Source organism: Ursus maritimus, unplaced genomic scaffold, assembly GCF_017311325.1.
Source record: "Ursus maritimus isolate PB19 unplaced genomic scaffold, ASM1731132v1 scaffold_22, whole genome shotgun sequence".
Lineage (NCBI taxonomy): Eukaryota > Metazoa > Chordata > Mammalia > Carnivora > Ursidae > Ursus > Ursus maritimus.
In genome coordinates, this window is record NW_024424675.1 from 25,562,246 (window position 1) to 25,584,277 (window position 22,032).

Consider the following 22,032-nt stretch of genomic DNA (forward strand, 5'->3'; position numbering starts at 1 on the left):
AAATTTTTTTAAAGACTTTTTTACTTTTTAAGTAATCTCTACACTCAACATGGGGCTTGAACTCATAACCCCAAGATCAAGAGTAGCATGCTCTACCGGCTAAGCCAGCCATATGCCCCAACTAATTCAAATCTTTTTTTAAAATTTTATTTATTTATTTGAGAGAGAGAGAGAGCACAAGCAGGGAGGAGGATCAGAGGGAGAGGGAGAGGCCGACTCCCTGCTGAGCGGGGAACCTGATGTGTGGCTCGATCCTAGGACCCGGAGATCATGACCCGAGCCAAAGGCAGATGCTTAACCAACTGAGCCACCCAGGTGCCCCTAATTCAAATTTTTTAAAAAACTGTCAGAACATGCCAGTAGGCTAGATATGGCCCGTGGACCACAATTTTGCAACCACTGATTATATAGTCAAAGGATTTTAGGCCTGAAAGAGGCTATATAGATCTTATACTGGGAGTGCAAGTAGGTACCATGCCTGGCAGGTAACATGATTCTGTGAGGTGAGGACTTTGGTGAATTAGAGAGCCCATTCCCCAACTAAAGATAACCAAGTTAAGTTTTAACAATATTTTAACTGGAACACCGTGTGGGTCAAATAAAGCAGTCTGCAAACTCAATTTGGCCCATGGGTGGCTGGTTTGTGACCTCTGCCTGCACAGCCTCACTTCCTGCCATGCCTCCTGTGTATCTCATGTTCCAGCCACATCACGTGCTCTCTGATCAGACCCTGCCCTTTCTTCGTTTATCTTTATAGCTTTATTTTAGTGTGACTTTCTCTTATGGCTGCAGTTTCCATCCCCACTGTATTATGAACTCCTTATGAGCAGAGACCATATCTTATTCACCTTTTCATGCTTTGCATGTAGTTGGAGCTCTATAAATGTTTGTTGGATAACTCTTATAATTAGCAAAACAATAAGGATCTTATCTTGAAAAGAAATTATTTGGGGCGCCTGGGTGCCTCAGTTGGTTAAGGGTTTGACTCTTGATTTTGGCTCAGGTCATGATTTCAGGGTCCTGGAATCAAGCCCCGAGTTGGGCTCGTGCTCAGCAGGGAGTCTGCTTAAGATTCTCTCTCTCTCCCTCTGCCCCTCACCCTGCTCACGCTTTCTCTCTCAAATAAATAAATAAATCCTTTTTAAAAAAGGAAAAGAAAAATTATTTGTGGAATTGACTCTAACTCAGTTTTATTTATTTTAATTTTTTAAACAGATTTTATTTATTTATTTATTTATTTATTTATTTATTTATTTGACACAGAGAGAGAGAGCACAAGTAGGCAGAGCGGCAGGCAGAGGGAGAAGGAGAAGCACCTGTTAAGCAGGGAGCCTGATGCGGGGCTTGATCCCAGGACCCTGGGATCATGACCTGAGCTGAAAGTAGCCGCTTAACCTACTGAGCCCCCCAGGTGTCCCTCTAACTCAGTTTTAAAAGGAGGAAAGTGAGGCCCAGTGTGGTTAAGTAATTTACCTAAGATCACGAGGCAGAGGATCATAGGGCAAGAGAGGAAAAAATGAAACAAGATGAAACCAGAGAGGGAAACAAAACCATAAGAGACTCTTAATCTCAGGAAACAAATTTAGGGTTGCTGGAGTGGAGGGGGGTGGGCGGGGTGGGGTGGAAGGGTGATGAACACTGGGAAGGGTATGTATTGTGCTGAGTGCTGTGTATTGTGTAAGACTGATGAATCACAGACTTGTACCCCTGAAACAAATAATACATTATATGTTAATTTAAAAAAATCACTTAAGATTAGGACCAACGCCCTTTCTGACGTTCTACTCTACAACAGTTCAGTTATAAGATTAGAAACTGGGACAGAAATGACACTTCCTTAATTTCTTTTTTGTATTTTCAAGATTTTATTTATTTATTTGAGAGAGAGCAAGCATGAGCAGGGGGAGGGGCAGAGGGAGAGGGAAAAGCCGACTCCTTACTGAGCGGGAGCCTGACACAGGACTTGATCCCAGGACCCTGGGATCATGACCTGGGCTGAAGGCAGATGCATAACTGACTGAGCTACCCAGGCGCTCAACACTTCCTTAATTTCTAGAACTGACTTTATTGTCTGACTCTGAGTCCCCACTCTGCCTCCTAATAGACAATTTAGATGTCGTCAGGTAAATTGAGATCCAATCTAGTAATTTGAAGGGGATGTAATTTCAGGCTGATTGATTCATCTTAGGCCAGTTCAGAGTTCTCCAAACTTCCTGCCTCTTTCTCCCCAACACTGATCCAATTCCTAGGGAAGTTATACAACCACTGCTGGCAAGAGGTGAGGTGGGAGTATCTACTTTCAGTGTCTCATCAGGGTCTTGGCCCTACTTACTGGCATCCTCTGATGCCCTTGTTAGTCTGGGTCCTTTTCATGTCACGTGCATCTCAGGTAGCTCAGAGGACCGATCAGATACCTCCCTGTCCATAGCCACCTTCCACACTGCTTCTCTCTCTTTTTCTCTGAAACTTTCTCTTATTCTGTATCTCCCTGAGTTCTTTGCATCTTTTCTCTCTAGGCGAGGGAGGAAGAAAACCCAATTCTATCTCTTCTCATCTCTGTAAGTGGTTAGTGTCTCATTCTAGGAGTGGTGGCTTTTGAATTTAGTAATCCCGAGCTTGGGTCTTCCCTGTTGTCAGGCTCTCTTCACTGTGTTCTGTGTCCTTCCATTTGGCTGTCAGTTGGGAGAGGGGTGGCAGATAGGCCTAGCTGGATAGGAATATCAAATCAGGCAATACTTGAAGTCATAGTTTTTTATTGAAGATTCTCATACAAGAGCAAATCGTGATCATCAACTGCCATGTTTAATTTAGTCAACAGCAGTACTTTAGATTCCATAGTCTTCTCTACTTTTGGAAGGACTTCAGGGTCACTGAGTTCTAGTCACTGAGTTCCTTTCAACATTTGGCACCCCATTTAGCTGAGTACTTCTGGTTTTCCGAGTGTTCCTGATTTGCTGATTTAACAAGATTTATAGGACAGCGTCATGCACTCACACTTCAGGGTCTCCAAGTTCTAAGCCTTGGAGATCCCCCTAGGCTGAGGTGTTGGGTGCTCCTGCCCCCAGCCCAGAAGCCTCCTACTTTAAGATGGCCCCATGACTGGCAATCAGTTAGCTACATGAAACTTCATTCTTATGCATGGGGTGGGTGTGAGACCTTCACCTTGTGGTAGTTGTGAGGATTAACTAAGATAATGTCTATGAGGGCTCAATAAATGTTAGACTCCCAGATTCCAATTCCTTCCCACTGCCTTCTCTTCCAGAATCCACCATTGTGATATAAGGAGATTCTGAGAATGAGATTTTCTCAGAACAAGGCTTCCAGAAGCCATTGGTAGGGTATGAGGAGTGGAGAGGAACTCCTACCTTGCCACTGAGGGAAACTATTTGTTTCTAATATAAGTGGATTCTTTGGGAAGGATTTGTGGTCCTACCCTTGAAAGGCAAAGGGGCTAGCTGTGCCATTTGCAGATCAGGAACCATGAGGAGATACATGGTGTCTTATTCGTGGCAGATGCTGAAGAAGGAACTGGTGAGGAGTGTCCAGGGTCCTGGGAGGGAAGAGTGGTATTTTGAGGAAGGGAGAGGCAGGTGTAAGAGGGGGCCTACGCTATATCTTTTGGAGTCACAACATGGCACAAAGTTTAGAGTTCCAGGTGAGGCTACAGAAAGACTGAATTCTGACTCCTTCCCTGTAGACTGCTATCCCCTTGACCCTGGTCATGGCACAGGCTACAGTCTGAGCCCCTAAGAACTGTTCTGTACCCACCCTTCCTGCTATTAGGAGATCCAGAGAGAATAAGGCCTGGCAGCAGGATAGAGTGGTAGGTTGAACCTACGCATCCTGGACCAGACTGCCTGGGTTCAAATCCCTATCACCTATTAGTCATATGACTAATATTAGTATTAGGCAATTTACTTGATTTGCTGTGCCTATTTTCCCCTCTGTGAAGGTTGATGACAGTATTAGTATCTATTGCATTGATTTATTGTTGAGGATGAAATGAGTAGATACATATAAAGGGCTTAGAATAGTACCTGATGGAAAATTGGTATTTGATTAGTATTAATTTTATTAATAAAGCCTTTCCCCATATTTCCTTCAGATATACATGTTTTTAAAGAAAATATTATAGGTACTGGTGAAGCTCCTCATCATCCCGTTCCTTCCTCCGCACTGGGGACCACTTTCCTGAGGTTGATGTGTGCTCTTCCTATCTAGATTTAAAAATTTTATTACATATGTACTTATAAGCAACATAGCATGTAGCACATTTTTAAAAATGGTGTCCTTTTCAACCTTTTTTCCACTCAAAATCGTGTGAGCTTTACCCACACCGACATACACAGCTCTAGGGCTATGTTCAGTCCTGGGGCTGCACAGTAATGCATTGATAACATTCCCCTACTGACGGACACTTCAGTTGTTTTCAGCTTTTCCCATGGGAAATGTCTCCCATTCCCCGAATCCAATAAGTGTAAAATGGTATCTTGTTGTCGCTTTAATTTACATTTCCTTTATCTCTGGTGATGTTCAGAATCTTTTCATTATTTATAGGTGATTTGGGTTTTCCCTTTGAATTACCTATTCATATCCTTTGTTCATTTTTTCTTTTGGGTTATTTGTATTTTTCCTTTGATTTATAGAATTTTTAAAATAAAAAAACAGTTTCAGATAGTAGTTTTTTGTAATAGTTATTCTTTGTAATTTTGGGTAGGAATCCTTGGTTGATTCTGTGCATGGCAAATGTATTCTTCCAATCTTCAGTTTGTCTTTTCTCTCTTTCTTTCTGTTTTCTTTTCTTTCTTTTTTTCCTGATTAACAGAAGTTAATAAACAAAAATTTTTAGCTTTTACATTTGTTTTGTTATGGAAATTTTCAAACGTAGAAGTTGAAATATAATGATCACTTCTTAGATCTAACAGTCAGCATTTTGCCACATTGGCTTTACATATTTGTGTGTGTGCTAGTTGAATCCTTTGAGAGTAAGTGCATTTTTTTTTTCAAAGATTTTATTTATTTGAGAGAGAGAGCATGAGAGCACAAGTGGGGGAGAGGGAGAAGCCAGCTCCCTGCTCAGCAGGGAGCCCGATGTGGGGCTCGATCCCAGGACCCTGGGATCATGACCCAAGCTGAAGGCAGATGCTTAACCAACTGAGCGTCCCAGGCGCCCTTAAGTTGCATTTTTTTATGACACTTCTTAAAAATAAGGACGTAATTACAACATCACTATAATATTAAGAAAATTAACACTAATATCCCGAATATCGTCTAATCTCCAGGCATATTCAGCTTCTTTATTTGTCCCTAAATAATGGTTTTTACAGCTTGTTATTATGAATCAGGATCCAAAGCTTCATACTTTGCATTTATTTGTATGTCTCTTAAGAAACTGGGTTAGTTGACTTGTAGATTGTTTCACATTCTGGATTTGTCTCTTTGGCGTTGAACTTGTTTCCCTATCCCTTGTATTTACTTGGCAGACAGGAGGTGACTGCCCTTACTGCCAAATTCATACTGGGATAGAGAGTCTGATTTGTTCTCAGTTCCAATTCCAAATTCCCAGGCTCAAAGGTTGCCTGGGATCAGATGGCCCAGCTTGGATGGAGTGGTTATATTGGTTTCCAATTATTGCTACTGTAACATATCGCACAATTTTGTGGCGTAAAACAAATGATATTATCTTATGTGGGCTAGAAGACTTTCTGAAAATGTAACCATGGCTCCAAAACACCCCTACATTTAATCCTATCCCGTTTCACCTTGTCAGTGCCATCCAGCCTGCTGGTGGCTGTTGAAAACAGATGGTTTCTACTGATCTAATTTGTTTTATTTCCACAGGGGCTGTACCAGCTCACCATGGATATCATTGTGATGATCCGAGTGTGTAAAATATTCCGCCAGGGCCTCAGGGGATTCCGGGAATATCAGATCATCGAGACTGCTCACAGAAAGCATCCTCTCTTTTCCTTCTGGGATGTAAGCAGCTGGCCTCAGCAGGATCGTGAGGGTTTAAGGGGGTCTAGGAAATAGCACCTCACTTCTCAGGCCATATTCTGAACCAACAGAGAGAAGACAAAGGGTAAACCAGATGGGAGACCCAACTGTCACTTTTATCAATGATGAGACTTTTATTGTATCATTAAGCGAGAGGATGACCTAAGACTAAACCCCAGAATTAGATAGCCTTATGTCCCTGGGGATGGGCAGTGCTGTACCAAGGCAGGCCTCCACTGCGGGAGCAGGGCCTCCTGCCCTAAACTCACAGGAGAGGAGGGCAGAGCAGACTGTGGGCTCAGAGGGATGGAGAAGGAATGATCTCACCCAGTTCTTCCTTCCAAATTCACCAAGGAGTTTAAGTTGCTCCTTCTCAGTGTGGAAGGAGAAGAGCTAGTAGTGTTCTGCCAGTACAACTCCCTCCATGTGGAAAGAAACACCAGGAGTAGGGAAGAAGCCATCTCCATTCCAACAGGGATCAAAAGAGCCGGAGAAATCCAGAAGTCTCATTAGAGTCAGGGTTTTCTGAATGTTCATCTTCTCCACCTTCTTTCCTGTCCCCTCCATTTAAATAAAGGAGCACATGCAGGGCCCTGCTCACTTTGGAGACCATGCTTTCTAGATTTTCTAGAAGGTCCCCGTTTCAAATATTTTATCCTAGTGGTAGATCATGCACCCTTTTCAGCTCAGAAAAGTTGATCACCATTCTGTTAACCTGTTCTGGATCCCCAAAGGTGTCTTCATTACTATTCAGGGCCCCAAAGTTTCTCTCAATCTCTGGACAAACCCTGCCCATTTTCCTGTTGTGCCAAGTGACTAGATTCAGCCCTGCCTCCCAACTACACCCAGGGATTCATTCCAAGAAATTGTCCCAAATGGTTTCTGAAGGAGAGGGGTATGGGCAGTGCTGATGGGTAAAAGAAAGGCCATCAGATCAGTCTCTAAGGGGCTGGCAGGTGTAACTGTGTGTGTGTGGCTGAGTTTAAGACGTAGCAGGGAGTAGGGGCCTGAGGGTCTGCAGAAAAGAAGAGCATGTCCTGTCTAAACAAATTCATGTATTTTAAGGACATTATGCTGGCCAAACCAAATGAATCTACAGCCAGATTCTGCCCTGTGGTTGGACCATGAGTTGGGAAGGGGTGGAGTGGAAGAATTGGAACCCGAGAGATTGAGGTTCACTGTCAGAAAGGACATTCTGACTCAGGGTGTCATCATGTAGTGGTAAAGCAATGGTCCCTGGGAACCAGGAGTCTTTGGTTCCCAGAAGATGTGGGTCAGTGCCTGGGCACTTGGAAGCTGAAGACCCAAATCAACCTTGTCCTCAGGGGAGTGTGAGGCTAAAACTTAATGACATTGCATGGGCAGAGTGGACTTGAGCAGAGCAGAAGCCCCTTAAGGGCAGCCTAAGGGGGTCCTGTGGCCACTGGGCAGAGAGCTAGGGCTGGAGTGTGGGGTTGGGTAAAGAGAGCCGTGACCAGTTTTCATTAGAGCTCGTGAATCCAGATCTTTCTGAGCACCACTGCTTTCTTTCACGGGCCTTCTTGAGAAGCACCACGCAGGTACACAAGCTATGAATGGGGCTCTGGGGTGGGGAGGACCTGAGGTATGCCTAGAGAGAAGGGTGGGGGTGGTTTGGTTTGGCCCAGGTGGTGGTCAGGGCCTTGTTTGTACCTTTTCTCCCTCTGCCTTCTCCCACATATCTTCCCCCTCTCTGCCTTTGCCCTACTCTTTCCACACCCCCTGCGTCTGTTAGGAGATAGAGTTGGATTAGTTCATCCCTAAGACCTCTTACACTTCCTTCTTCTGGCCATACTCTAGGAGAGGACCAGTTACTCAGTGTCATTGCTGGGCAGTTTCCTTCACCTGCTTCGGGTCCAAAAGGGGGCTCAGTAATACCTGCTTTGTCCTGAGGGTGAAATGGAGTAAGGAAGGAAGATGAGCGAGCCTGGCTCCTCATAGGCACTTAGCAAACGCTGGCTTCATCAATGCCCCCATTTTGTCCCTTTTTGTCCCTTTCCACTTTCCCATTTGTTTGCTTCTTCCTCCTCTTCCTTTTTACTCTCCATCTTGCCTCTCTTTATTCTCACCCCTCCGCATCTCTCTCTGTCTCAACAGTGACACGTCAATGCTGGGCCCGAGTCTGGGGCTGAGTTGGGGCTTTTGAGCAGAGATGACCATGAGAGGGCCAGTGGGTAGGAGGGTTCCTGTGGCTTCCTGCCTACCACGGGGATGGGGACTGGGGATGCAGGAGGGTTTCATGCAAAATTCTAGGAGCAGTCTTGCTGATTCTCTTTCTTCTCTCCCATTCCTTTTTTTCCCTGCAGAAAAGGAAGCAAGGCCGAATCACATTTGATACCATGGACTTCGTTGCAGAGGAGGTATGTGTAACTCTGACTTTGCTGCTGGGAATTTTCTTTCTGCCTCATGGCCTGGAAGAGGCACTGAACTGGCTATCAGAACAGCTGGGTCCAGTCCGGGTTCTGGCACCAAACCATTGTATCATCCTGAACTAACCACTTAGTTTCCTCATCTATGAAATAGCCCATCTCAGTGATCCCAAAATTCCAGTCCTGACACTCTGAGGCTGTGAGCCCCCTTGAACCCACTGTCGCCTTAGAACAGAGCAGAACCAGCAGAGAGAGCTCCTGTACTTGGACCCGTGGACAAGGGAGAAAAATGCAAAGTAGAGGCTGTGAGAACTCTAGACACAGGAGAATTAATCAGGGTGGTGGGAAAAACCCTGGCCTGTGAGTGAATTCTGGCTCTGCCTCAAGCCTTCTGAGAGACACTGGGCACACCTATCCCCCACGTGGCTGTCAGACAGCCATTCTGGCGAGGGAATGCTTCATATCTCGGTGAGGCTGTGGACTGTGTGACTTGTTCTCTGAATTTCAAGAATTGTTGTTATTTTCCCAGCTTCTTCCCACCAAATCTTGGATACTAAATTAAAATTTAATTTAAATTTTAAAGGGGCCTAACTCTTTATAGGAAAGATTTGAAGCTCTTACCAGCTCGAGGCTTAGATCTATGTCTGGTTGTGGGGGTTCTCGGTGGTGTCACATCACCACCTGCCCTTAAGGAGCTAAGTAGGAGTTAAGGTGAGGAAAGTTACCTGGGAAGTTAAGTAACAGAGTCAGTTCTGTAGGAATCCAGAGAAGGGGGTCTCTAAGGGTTGGGGGTGGTGAGAGAGATTTCCTCAAAGAATTAGGGCCCCTAGTGGGCCCAGAGAATCGATTTTGTTCATAGAAACCAGAGTCATCTGGGTTTTGTCATAAATGGACCCTGTGATAGAAATCCCAATGGGTTATTGATAGCAAGAGAGGGTTAGGAAGGAAGAAGATTGGATTCAGACCTTAAAAATGGCCAACACAGGGCACCTATGGCTCAATTGATTGAACATCTGACTTGATCTCAGTTCAGGTCTTGATCTCAGGGTCATGGGGTTAACCCCCATGTTGGGCTCGCTCCATGCTGGGCACGGAGCCTACTTCATCAAAAAAAAAAAAAAAAAAAAAGTCAGTGCTTCCATAGTCCTGGCTGGGAGCTGGGCCCATTGTAAGCCCCTTGTATGTATTAGCTTTGCTATTTATACATTCAGATTCTGCTGCTCTCAGGGAAACTGAAGCTCAGGGAGAAGTAACTTGTCCCAGGACACACATAGGAAGGAGCAGGCCAAGGTTCAAACCCCGGTACCTGGCACCAGAGCCTGTCCATTAAAAAAAATTTTTTTTTTAAGTTTTTATTTGTCTTTTAGAGAGAAAGAGAGAGAGAAAGCACGATCGGTGGGGAGGGGCAGAGGGAGAAGCAGACTCCCTGCTGGGCAGGGAGCCCGACTTGGGGCTCCATCCTAGGACCCCAGGATCATGACCTGAGCTGAAGGCAGACGCTTAACTGACCGAGCCACTAGGCACCCAGAATCTGTGTGTTATTAATCACTGAGCAGCACTGCCCCTCTGAGTGAACATGCAAGGCTTCAGACCTGTTGTCCAGAATTTCTCATCATGTCCCACTTTTTTTTTTTTTTGGTTCTATGACAACTACTGTTATGTAAAATTAGCTGGTATTCATTCATTCTTTCCATAAATTTTTATTTTGTTGAGTGCCCATTACATGTGAGATGTTATTCTAGAGTGGGGTGAATAAGATAGATGAAGCCACTAGGTGTTTATATTAGGGCTTATAGTCTAGAACACCTTTGTCCAATAGAACTTTCTGAGATAATGGAAATGTTCAATTGTCTGTGTTGTCCAATATAGTAGCCAACAGACACATGTTGCACTTGTGGCTAGGTGTGACTGAGGAACTTATTATTTTTTTTTAAAGATTTTATTTATTTATTTGACAGAGAGAGAGAGCACAAGCAGGGGGAGTGGCAGGCAGAGGGAGAAGCAGGTTCCCCGCTGAGCAGGGAGCCTGATGTGGGGCTTGATCCCAGGACCCTGGGATCACAACCTGAGCTGAAGGCAGACGCTTAACCAACTGAGCCACCCAGCCATCCCAGAACTTATTTTTCATCTAATTTAATTTAAATTTCAACAGCCACATGTGGCTAATGGCTGCCATATTGGATAGTGCAGTTGTAGAGTGTCTGTGTGTGTGTGTGTGTATGTGTGTGTGTGTAGAATGGGGAAATGATAGATAATATACACATTAACAAAAAAGAGGGGTGCCTATGTGGTTCAGTCAGTTAAGCATCTGCCTTTGGCTCAGGTCATGATTTCAGGGTCCTGGGATCGAGTCCCATGTGGGGCTCCCTGCTCAGGAGGGAGTCTGCTTCTCCCTCTCCCTCTGCCCCCCCTCACTCGTGTGTGTGTTCTCTCTCTCTCTCTCTCAAATAAATAAGTGAAATCTTAAAAAAGAAAGAATAAGGTCATTTCAGAAAGTATGCATTACTTGGGAAAAATGATTCAGAGACTATAGACTGCTGGGAAGGGGGCTTACTATTTTAGGTCAAATGATCCAGTAGGGACTCCCTGAGGATGTGGTAACATAAGAACTGAATGAAGAGGAGGAAGCAGCCATAACCATGTGAAAACCCAGGGGAAGAACATTCCAGGCAGAGGAAATAGCTCAAGCAAAGTCTGCAGGACAGAAGTGAGCTTGGCTCCTGCAAGGGATGGGTAGAAGGCTAGAGACTGGAGAATGAAGGAGAGAGGCAGGAGGTGAGGTTGTGGGGGGTAGGGAGGAAGGGAGTCAGACCACGTGGGGCCCATAAGGGGGTGGTCAGTGAACGGCAAAGGCAGTATGGTCAGGAGTTGGGGATAAGGGTCTTGGTATGTAGCAGATCTAGGTTATCACCCTGAGTGTCTTCATCTGTCAAATGGGAATCGTAATTGTGCTTCACTTCTCGGGCTGGGCAGAGATGCAGTGAGATGGTGTGTGTAAGATGTGTATCCCGATGCCAGGCACACAGTAAGCACTCAGTACATGTCAGCCACTGTTGTACGGGGAGTGGAAAGTATAAGAACAGAGTGTGGGGAGTTGCCCACTGGCCCCTGGGGGAAACTGCTAGGTCTTGTGTGTCACTCTGGTCCTCTTTCCCCAGGGTCACTTCCCTCCAAAAGCCATGCAGATCGCGCAGAAGCTGCCTTCCTGGAGGACAGAGCCCGAGATCCAGGCCCTCTGTAACCTCCTGCAGGTCCTGGACAGCTACCGCAACTACTCAGAGCACCTGCAGCTACTCCTGGCCAAAGTCATGCGCTTTGAACGGTCAGTGAGGGGCACACCCCTTGGCACCTGGGCTGGGACAGGCTGGGCAGGAGGAGCCTGCGGCAGGTCTGCTGGTGTCTCCGTGGTGCGTCAGCCGTGAAAAGCTGTCAGTTCACTCGAGTGTTCATTGTTATGGTTGTAGCATGCTTGATCTCCTTCATTTATTGCTAGTCTACCCAGGATTAAGGAGCCGCTGGATCTGGAGAGGCTCTGGTAGGAACCTCAGAAAGGATCTGGTCCAGTTCCCTCCTCTTTGAGATGAGGAAGTAGAGGCTCAGAGGGTAAGAATGACTCAGACTCTGTCACCCAAGTAATGGGGGGTAGAGCTGAGACTCAAATCCGAGCCCTAAAAGCCACAGTGGGTCACAGGTGATTGTGCTATGTCCAGATAGGAGCTAGGGCAAGGGTCTGTGAACTTGGAGAAGAAAAAATTTATATCTGTTTTCGTTAACCTCTAACTAAAATTTATCATTTCCTTTAATCGTGGATGTAGGTAATGAACCACTATAGTATTAGCTATTCCTGTGACTTTTTCACCAAAAGAAATCACGAAGATTACACATTCATATTGTTGCAGGTTTCTCAAAAAATAATTTATATTCATCACATCTTTGAAATTATGGTAGTAATTAGATCTGCTGCTCGGTCTTGTTATTCAGTGCCTTGATAGAGACGCACGTATATTGCTAGATCACAATTGGGGTTCGTTTGTTTTTTAAAGACTTATTTATTTATTTTAGAGAGAGAGAGAGAGAGAGTGCACACAAGTGCGTGTGCATGAGCATGAGGGGGCGTGGGGGGAAGGGGGAGGGCGGGGGGCAGAGGGAGAGAATCTGAAGCAGACCCCTGCTGAGCGCAGAGTCCCATCCGGAGTTTGATCTCATGACCCTGAGAGCATGACCTGAGCCAAAATCAAGAGTCAGACTCTTAACTGACTGAACCACCCAGGTGCCCCCACAATTTGGGTTTTAAAAGGCAATTATTAACTGTTTATGCTGTATTTTATTTTATTTATATAAATAAATATATATATTTTTAACATTTTTTTAAAGATTTTTATTTTTTTGAGAGAGAGAGAGTACGAGCAGCAGGGGGGAGGAACAGAGGGAGAGGGAGAAGCAGACTCTCCGCTGGGCAGGGAGCCCGCCACAGGGCTCGATTTTAGGACCCTGAGATCATGACCTGAACCGAAGGCAGACGCTTAACTGACTGAACCACCCAGGCGCCCCTATTTTATATATTTAAAACATTATTCTGTGAAGACCAGATTGTCAAAGGGTCCATAACACAAAAAGTACCGTATAAATACCTTGTACGAGAGAAGTCTAAGAGGTGTGTGTGGAAATATTGCCATTTCTTGGACATTTCGGTGGCTTAAGAGAGGCAGCCTAGCAGAATATTTGAGGTAAGGCCTGTCTTGAAAATCTAGGCTGTAAGGGTGCTATAGGTCTGTGCCCTGGTGTCTTCCTTCATGGAGGTCCCAGGTCCCATAATCACAACTAGCTATAGATTAAGGCCTGTTATGACCTGCACAGGATCTGTTTACAGGCAATAAGCCTGGGAGAGGAGGGGACCCTCCAGCTGGCTTGGCCAAAGGAGATTTACAGAAGGGGTGGCATTTGATGGGTATATTTGACAAGTGGAAGTATAGACAAGAACATTTCAGGTGAAGGGAACCATCTGCTTTGTTCTAGCCCAATAAAGAAGAGCAACTCACCACTGTCTTAAAGTAAGATTCCATAGGAGGCAGAATGGTATCATGCAAAGAAAAAGAATCATGGCGGTAGAAGCTCTGGAATGTGATGCTGCATCTGCCACTCTGAGGTGTGACCTCAGGCTAGCCACTTAACCTCTCTGAGCCTCAGTATCCTCGTCCATGTAACAAGGCTACCCATACAGATTTTATGGGTTTGTGTGAGGATGAAGAGGTGGTGACTGTTAAAGCCCTCTTCAGCTAGTTGATTATTTCTGGGACTGGAAATGAGCAGATTAAACAGGATTCTTTCAGTCACAAGGGACAGAAAACCTAGCTGTAGGGAATGCATGGGTGGCCCGCGCATCTGAAAAGTCCTGGGATAGTTCTCCAGCTTCTGGCTCAGCCGGCAGGGATCCAGTGTCCCCAGGACCCAGTACCTGTCTGTCTCTCTCCACCTCCTCACTCTCCATTCTCATAAACCACCTTCTCCACCAGACTTTCTCTTGTGGCAGCAAGATGACGGATTGTCTGAGAGTCAAGAAAAGGTGTTTTCCCCAAAGTGAAGTCAGGGTGTGGTTGGTGGAAAAGGTGACCTGATGGTTGGCAGCAAAAGCCACAGATGTCTGCTACGGGAGATTTGGGGTCTAGTGCTGACTCAGGTGTGACTCAGGTGTGACCTTGCCTTCAGCAAGCCTGGGGCTCCTTAGGTCCCACTTCCCTCATCTTAGTAATGTGGATCCAGCTAGATGGTTCCTGAGGGTCTTTCCAGCTCCGGCTCCAAGAGTCTGGACTTGGATGAGCACTAGCTGTGCTCCCCAAAGTCTCATTTCCCAGCTGAATGTGCCTGTCTTCTCCCATCTAGTCATTGCTATCTGGGCCATCTCCTCTTTCCAGACTTTTGTGTTCCCCATTACCTTCTGGGTAAAATCCAAAGTTAGCCCAGTATTTGAAGTGTCTTATGATTAGACACAGCCAAATTTCTCTCCCACTACTCCCCTGACCTACCTGTCTTCCATTTTCCCCAAGATACCATGCTTCCGGCCACCTCTGTGCCTTTGGACATTGTGGTCTCTCTGCCTGGGGCACTCTTCCATCTCTCTGTCTACCTGGAAGACTCCAGACACTATCCTGGAGCCTGCTCTGGCTTTCCTAAGCTGGGTTAAGTTCCCTTTCTCTATGATTCTGAATTCGCCTGTGCTTATCTTTTTCAAAGCACTTTTTTTTCCCTTAAAGCATTTTTAAACCTAATTTAGTTCCTGTACTTGACCGTAATTCTTAGGACAAAATCTGTCCTTTCTCACTCTGCCTGATAGACACAGTTGGTATTTATTTAACTTACTGAATGAAGGAAGGAAACGAATGAATGTTGAAAGAAGTGAAATTTGAACTTACATTTGAAATGCAAAAATCTTCCCCCTCGGAGCTTAAGAACTAACTCCCAGTTTGCTCTAGACCTGGGCACCTCTACCCTAATGGTTCCCAGTTGTGTAGTGAGCTCTTGGGGATTAGAAGACCATTTGTCAATTTTTTTTTCTAGGCGTGTTCATCTGTATTTTACAGACAAGAGACCCTGAGTGTCAGGGAGTGAATGTGAGTGCCCAGTGCCATGCAGCTCGGGACAGAATCAGGACTTGGATCCTGGTCTCCATCATTTAGCTACTCAGCCATTACTTTCAGGATTTGGTCCTTCATTTATTCAGCTGCTGTTCACTGAGCACGTCCTGTGTGCCAAAGCAGACTGACGAAGGCTCTGTTCTCATTAAGCTTCAGTCTGATGGAGGCGGGCGACTAGGTGGATGTTAGTGGAGAGGTCAAGCTTGATGGGGGCGGGGCTGGGCTCTTGTGAGGTCCCTTTTCATCCCAGCCTGTGCCTTCTTGCTCCCGAGCAAAGAGCCCAGCAGTGCGGAGCTCCTTGTAGCACGGGCCAGGCTCCCTGCTTGCTACCATACCTACTGGCCACTGTCTTTCCTCAGGTTTGGTCGCCGGCGCGTGATCGTCAAGAAGGGGCAGAGGGGCAACAGCTTTTATTTCATTTACCTGGGCATGGTCGCAGTGACTGAGGATGATGATGGCAGCAGCGCCTTCCTGGACACCCACCCCACGTTGTTGCACAGGGGTGATTGTTTTGAGGTAAGCACTGGGAAAGGTCTGCCTTGCTGGGGCAGGCTTGGGGGCTCAACAGGACTCGGGCTAGAACAGCCAGACCCAGTCCTGCCTTCTCCTGTGAGTAAGTCACTGCCCTGTCGTGGGTCCCAGTGCCCTTTCCGGTCACAGGCCAATTGACTGGACTAGCTGAAGTCCCAGGCTGGCTCCTCTGTCTGTGATGTCTGAGGAACGTGTTCCCTGTATAACCCCCACAGAGACACAGTGACCCCTCAGCGAGGCCCCTCCGGCTTCCTCTGTCTGGTCAAGCCTGTTGACTCTTTTTTCCACAAGCAGCATATTAAGAGGGAGGTGATGGGCCCCCAGAAGTGGGGAATGAGCAGGAGCACAGGGCCAGACAATCCACAGTCTGGGGAGTAGAGATTTCTGGGGGCTGATGGAAGCAGGAAGAGAGGTGGGCAAGGCTGCAGGCAGAAAGCCAGAGGTAGCCTCTCGCTTGGTAGCCTCTCACTTGCCTTTGCCCATGTCCACCCAACAGGAATTGGGCGTTCTGACTCCTTCAGTAAGGAGAGCCACCGTGGTCTGTATGGAAGAAACAGAATTCCTGGTTGTCGACAGAGAAGATTTCCTTGCGAATAAGCTGGACCAGGAATTCCAGAAAGATGCTCAGCATCAATTTGAATTTTTTAGGTACCGCCAGCATCAGCCAACATCTAACCCCTGTGTATTTTTTAGGTGCCTGACTGTTGTAGGCCCGGTGGGATACAGTAGGTGTTGTTCTCTCTGCCCGGAATGCTCTTGAGGTGGGAGACACCTCTTACCAGACTTCTCCGTCTAGCAAACTCCTACTATACCCTCAGGTCTCAGCTCAACGTCCCTTCTTTGTGTGACGGTACTAACAGAATAGCTAACATGTACTAAGCCCTTTGTACCAGCGCTTTTAACTTACTCAATCTCGCGACATTGTTTCTCTTGTTCTGTCTAGTTTATAGGTAAGGAAACCAAGCCTCAGGGTGGTGATGTACCCAGAATGTTCAATTCAGAAGTCTCTGGGCGTCACCGCCCCACCTCCTAACCAACCCCACCCATCTGCCGTCCAGAAGAGAGAGAGTGCTCCCCAGTTCTTCTGCCATACCCCGTGTTTCCGTAAAGTCCCAGCCAAACTCATTCTTGATTACATAGTACCTCCTTTACAGTTTATTTGCCCCTCAGGCAGGAAGCACTTATGGTCGTGAGGGCGTAGTGGCCCTTTTGCCACGGTAATCCCCATGTTGTCATCGCGCCAGGCACACGCAGGTGCTCATTGTATCACTTCTAGTTACTCGCCTTTAGGAAAATAATGGAAATCAGATGAAGTATCTGCACCAGCCCCGAAAATACAGGTTGTGGGGTCGTGCGGCTCTAGAGCAGTGCGGCGGCAGAGGGCTGCCCTATAGGGCAGGGGAGAGTGCAGAGAGTAGGAGCTGTAAGAAGGACTGGGGCCTGCGAGGGGAGGACTTAGTCCTGCAGCGGGGAGCACTTCCTGTTTTCACACAGTGGAAATATAGGACTGAGTTGCAGTGTCAGCTCTTGGGCTTGTCAACCATGTGATTGTAGATGGGTCACCTCCCTTCTCTGAATTTAGTCTTCTGCTCTGTAAAATGGGGATAATGATTCATTTCTCCCAAATCATTGTAAGGATTGAATGAGATGATCATGGAAAGTGTGTGGCCCCGTGGTGTTCCCTCTGTGGCGACCCTGCTTTCCCTTCCTGTGTCCCCAGACCCTTCTCCTTTGGACATGGCACCAACCTTGCTCCCCCTTGGTGCCCTCGATGGAACTTAATGCCGAGTCACCCGAGTTCTGGGCTCGTGATCTGTGGGATTTGAGAAAATATGAGATGATTGTTAGCCCTGTAGGGATTCATATGAGGAAGGCAAGGCACTGAGTGGTGGCACATGAGCTCAGGGGAAGGGGTGGCACTGTGGGGTGGGCCTTCAGTCATAGCGAACAAAGGCAAAAAGAGGGGAGTCCAGATATCCCCCATTCATCAGGCACAGGACTGAGTCTTTGAAGCTAACAGGCTGGAGGAGGTTGGAGCGAGCTCCCCAAACCAAAGGGAGGGTCAGGACTGCTGGGCTAGGGGACAGGACAGCAGGTGAGCTGAAGAGGGGAACTCTCAGAGTTGCTTGGAATGAGACTAGCCTAGTGAGCACAGCATTGGGGCATGGAGCCAGGAAAAAGCCCCTGGAGGGCAGAGTGGAAGTGAGAGAGGTTGGACTGAGGAGCAGCAGAGGGGAGGGCTGGAGGGGGTGGCACAGGCCGGGTGAGGCAACTGGAGGCCGAGTAAAATCCTCCACCTCAAGCATTTGCAAGAGTAAGATGACACGTTCCCTTTCTGGAAATTGCTGAGAGCTGGGCACCTTCCATGATGGAGGGCGATGAATTCTAAGAGGATTTTCCCCTTAGGAAGATGGATCTGTTTGAATCGTTGTCTGATGAGAAGCTCTGGAAGCTCGTTACCCTGGGGAAGGTGGAGAAGTTCCCTTATGGGCAGCTGATCTCAAAAGACTTTGTAGAATCGTCCTCCATCATGTTTGTCAGCAAGGTAAGAGTGCTGGGATGGGGAGAGTGGGGTGGAAGCCCGGAAGGCATGCCTAGTATAATGTCTTGCGGCCACACAGGCAGGGGCTGAACCCTGTTCCGCAGCACTTCGTTTTCTGAGCGTCGTGTTCCAGCTGTAAATGGCATACCACACAGTTTGGCCTCCCTCCCTCGGAGGGTTGCTGTGAACTTTGAGACACACTGTTAATTAGAAAGAGGGCCTTGGGGGTACCTCCTCCTTGAGCTCATGTACATGCTTATTTACATACAGATGCATATTTAAATAACACATTTGGCCCTTGAATCTTAATGATGCCAGATCAGTTTTTAAAATTATAATCTTTAGGGGCATCTAGGTGGCTCAGTCACTTAAGCGTCTGCTTTCAGCTCAGATCATGATCTCAGGGTCCTGGGATCGAGCCCTTAGTTTGGCTCCCTGCTCAGTGGGGAGTCTGCTTCACCCTCTCTCTCTGCCCCTCCCCCTCTTTGTGTGTGTTCTCTCTCTAATAAATAAATAAAATCTTTCAAAAAATAAAATAAAAGTATAATCTTTAAGTTATACATGTGATATGACCACATTATAAAACATAGTTCTGGATAGAGGGAAGAAATCACCCATGTGCTCATCACCTCAGAACAGATTTTCAGAAGTGGATTACTTGGGCGCCTGGGTGGCTCAGTCAGTTAAGCGTCTGCTTTTGGCTCAGGTCATGATCTCAGGGTCCTGGGAGAGTCCTGTGTGGCGCTCCTTGCTCAGTGGGGAACCTGCTTCTCCCTCTGCCCCTCCCCCTGCTTGTGCTCATGCGCCCTCTCTCTCAAAAATGAATAAATAAAAAAAAATCTAAAAAAAAAAACAAGTGGTATTGCTTGGATCATGTTTATGGATTTGGAACAAGTCGCTGTCCCAGAGGATCCACTTTCTCTAGCTTCCAGCACCGCACACCTCTGCCAGGCTCACCTGTCATTCCCTCAAAACTTTTCTCATTTCATAGATGGCAACTGCTACCTCACTGGGGATTTAATTTACATTTTTCCTCATGAGTGGTGAGATTCATCATGTTTGTTTACTACCTAAATTTTGTCTTTTGTGAATTGCTCTATGTCCTGTGCCAACTTCTCTGTTGGTTGATAATGAAAAGAGAGTCTGACATTTATTGAGTGCTTACTGTGTCCCAGGTTGTGTGCTCCATGTGCTTTGTGTCATTTCAGCCTCGCAGCAGCCCAGCGCAGGCTGGTACTGCCATTATTCCCATTTGACAGAGGCGGAGACTGAGGCACAGGAAGGTTAAGTGGCTTTTCCAAGGTCACACAGTTGATGAGGGGCAGAAGCCAGGTTCAACCCAGGTCTGACTCTGAAGCTCTTCTCAGGCTGGGATTTGCAATTTGAGTCGACTTTTCTGTCAGTTGTGGACTCTGCTCAATGCCTTTGTCGTTTTCATGATCATCATGACAACTACCTGTTTTTGAGACCCTTTGCTCTTGTGCCAGGGGTTCTACTAGCACTGGTAATTGTTTTGGTTTATTTGCACATGGTTCGAAATTCGAAAGGTTCAAAAGACTAATGTCTCCCTCTCACCTCTTCCTGCTGCCACCCAGTGCTCCTCCCGAGGGACAGTCACTGTCACCGTTTTCTTCTGTGTCTGTCCTGCATCTATTCTTTGTATATAAAGGCAAACACATGTTTATGTTCTTTCCTTGTTTTCATAGAGGGCATCATGCTACACAGGCTGTTCTGCACTTTGCCGTTTCAAGAGTATTTCTGTAGATTGTTCCATATCAGTCCAGAAAGAACCCACTCATATATATATGTGTGTGTGTGTGTGTATGTATATATATATATTTTTTTTAACCACTTGTGCAATGTTTTCCTATATGATTGTACTTGAATTTATCTAACCAGTTCCCTATTGATGGATTGGTTGCCCCAGTCTTTTGCTGTTTCAAGCAGGGCTTTGATGAACTGTGAACATAGTACCATTTCACCGCGAATCTGCGCCATAGCTCTATCAGGAAGATATTATTAGTCCACGTTTACAAATGAGGAAGTTGAAGTTAAGACACCTTAGGAAAGGCCACCCATCTAGTAAGTGCCGGAGTCAGGCTTCTGCCCACAAACTTTTAGTACCTCCCATATAGCTGTTGCTCCTATCAAGCCACCAAACATTGCTGATTTTTTGCCATGGTTGGTTCATGCTCTGGAGGGATATGAGGATAGAAAAGACTCTTTCTCTCTCCTTATATCTCTCTTCCACTAGATTCTGAGCAGGTACCAAGTTATCCAGGCCAACTACGAAGTGATTAGTGCAAATTCTTCAAGTTACAAGGATTTAGGAGGGAGACCTCTCTAAAGACTGGGGGCTTTAAGAAAGTCTTCCTGGAGAAGGTGAGGAGGAGTTGACCGTTGAAGCGTTGGACCGTTAGACAGAAGGAAGGGCAGGATTGGTTGTGTGCTGGAGTTGGCTCCTACTGGTCTGTGAGAGCTGATTAAGTTTTCAGGAATTTTGCAAGACAATAGACACAATAATTACTAAACATTAAATTATATAAACCTACGATTAAATATATTATATGGAAAACAAGGATAGTAAATAATGAAAATTCATCATTTCCTCATGACATTACTGCGTTTTACTATTATCTGTGCTCTGGAGTTTATTTATGTCTGTTTTATCTATCCGGTGCAAATACTGTACAATTGTGCAAGTCTCTTCCCATCTCCACAGTCAGTGACTTCACATTGGTAGATGAAAATTGGCCCCAGCGGGACAGTGGAAATCAGCAGACACCCTGAGTCAGGTTTTGATTTATAGCTCTGCTGATTGTCTTAAGAAAGCTATAGAGAAAATGTTTATGAGCAGATTACATTTGAAAATGGGGTGGGTCAGTAGCCATCATGTTGTAAAGAGAAGGAAATTACAGAAATGTTTTGCCAGTATTTAAACACTGTTTATCATAGATTCATCATAGGAGTTATATCACTGATGAACCAGCAAAGTTCTAATATACTAGTGCTAAAGCTAGAGGGGGTTTCAGTTAATGAATATAATTTATACAAGGGTGAGAAGTAGTTTGCCAGAAGATTACAAACCAGACTTAATATTGGGAAAAGAGTGGATCGGATGCAACTTCATTTCACAAATCGTGGTTGAATTGTGACTATAGACCGGCTATGGTTACAGGACTCAGCCAGAGTCTGCAACAGCATTCTGTGAGAATCACTTGGCTATATGGAACTTTCAGTCAGAGTATAGTTTGTTTTGTTATTATTTATAAATTGTGTGCAGCACACCCTTTGTAAGAGTAAGATTTATAGATGTGTATACCTTTTCCCAGAGAGCCGATTATTAGACTTAACACCAGGTGGGTATTTGTGCTGTTATTCTGGGTTCAGTCCCAGAGAAGAGAGTCAAGACGAGCTAAATGTAAGCAGAAAGGGAGTTATTGTAGGATGTTGAATGGCTAACAGACCTACTGGTGATGGGGAGTCCTGAAGGAACAGACCTTAGACTGAAAGTGATCCCTGAATGACTCCAAGTCCAAGTCCAGACTGGACAGTCACAGGTGCTGCTGCTCCTGCCAAGTTCCGGAAGCCACAGCTATAGCCACCGCCTCCACGAGCACCGTGGAGGGCCTGCCGTCCAAAACCAGACCTTGCCCACGTGCATCCAGGCGGGGGACCCCAAATCACCTCCTTAGCTGCCAGGAGGCTTGGGAGATGTTTGGGAGTATATGTCTTCCAACCTGTACACTCTAAGGGACTGGATGCACAGGATCTGACCCAGAGGGTGGTGGGGATGAGGGTGAGGCCCTTGCCAGCCGCGGGGAACAGTGTGGTAAGCTTGGAGAATCCTGATGGCCATGTGAGGAGAGTGGGGAGAGCCTAGCAGAGGGAATGGTAGCAGAGAGCCCTGAAGGCCACCCTCAATACTTTGCAATCCCTTCTC

At 46.2% G+C, this 22,032-nt stretch overlaps 1 protein-coding gene across 2 annotated transcripts in view; it reads left to right on the forward strand.

Moving 5' to 3' along the window:
* Positions 1–22,032, forward strand: part of CNBD2 (cyclic nucleotide binding domain containing 2) — a 56,184-nt gene that overhangs the window by 11,204 nt on the left and 22,948 nt on the right. The window contains exons 1-7 of one of the 2 annotated variants that reach the window (XM_040638253.1): positions 3,481–3,531; positions 5,842–5,979; positions 8,322–8,375; positions 11,543–11,706; positions 15,376–15,532; positions 16,044–16,195; positions 17,954–18,092. In XM_040638253.1, the coding sequence (XP_040494187.1) occupies positions 3,481–3,531; positions 5,842–5,979; positions 8,322–8,375; positions 11,543–11,706; positions 15,376–15,532; positions 16,044–16,195; positions 17,954–18,092 (855 nt within the window). Of the gene's footprint in view, positions 1–3,480; positions 3,532–5,841; positions 5,980–8,321; positions 8,376–11,542; positions 11,707–15,375; positions 15,533–16,043; positions 16,196–17,953; positions 18,093–22,032 lie in introns of those variants that run through there. The other variant, XM_008698142.2, reaches the window with a different exon arrangement.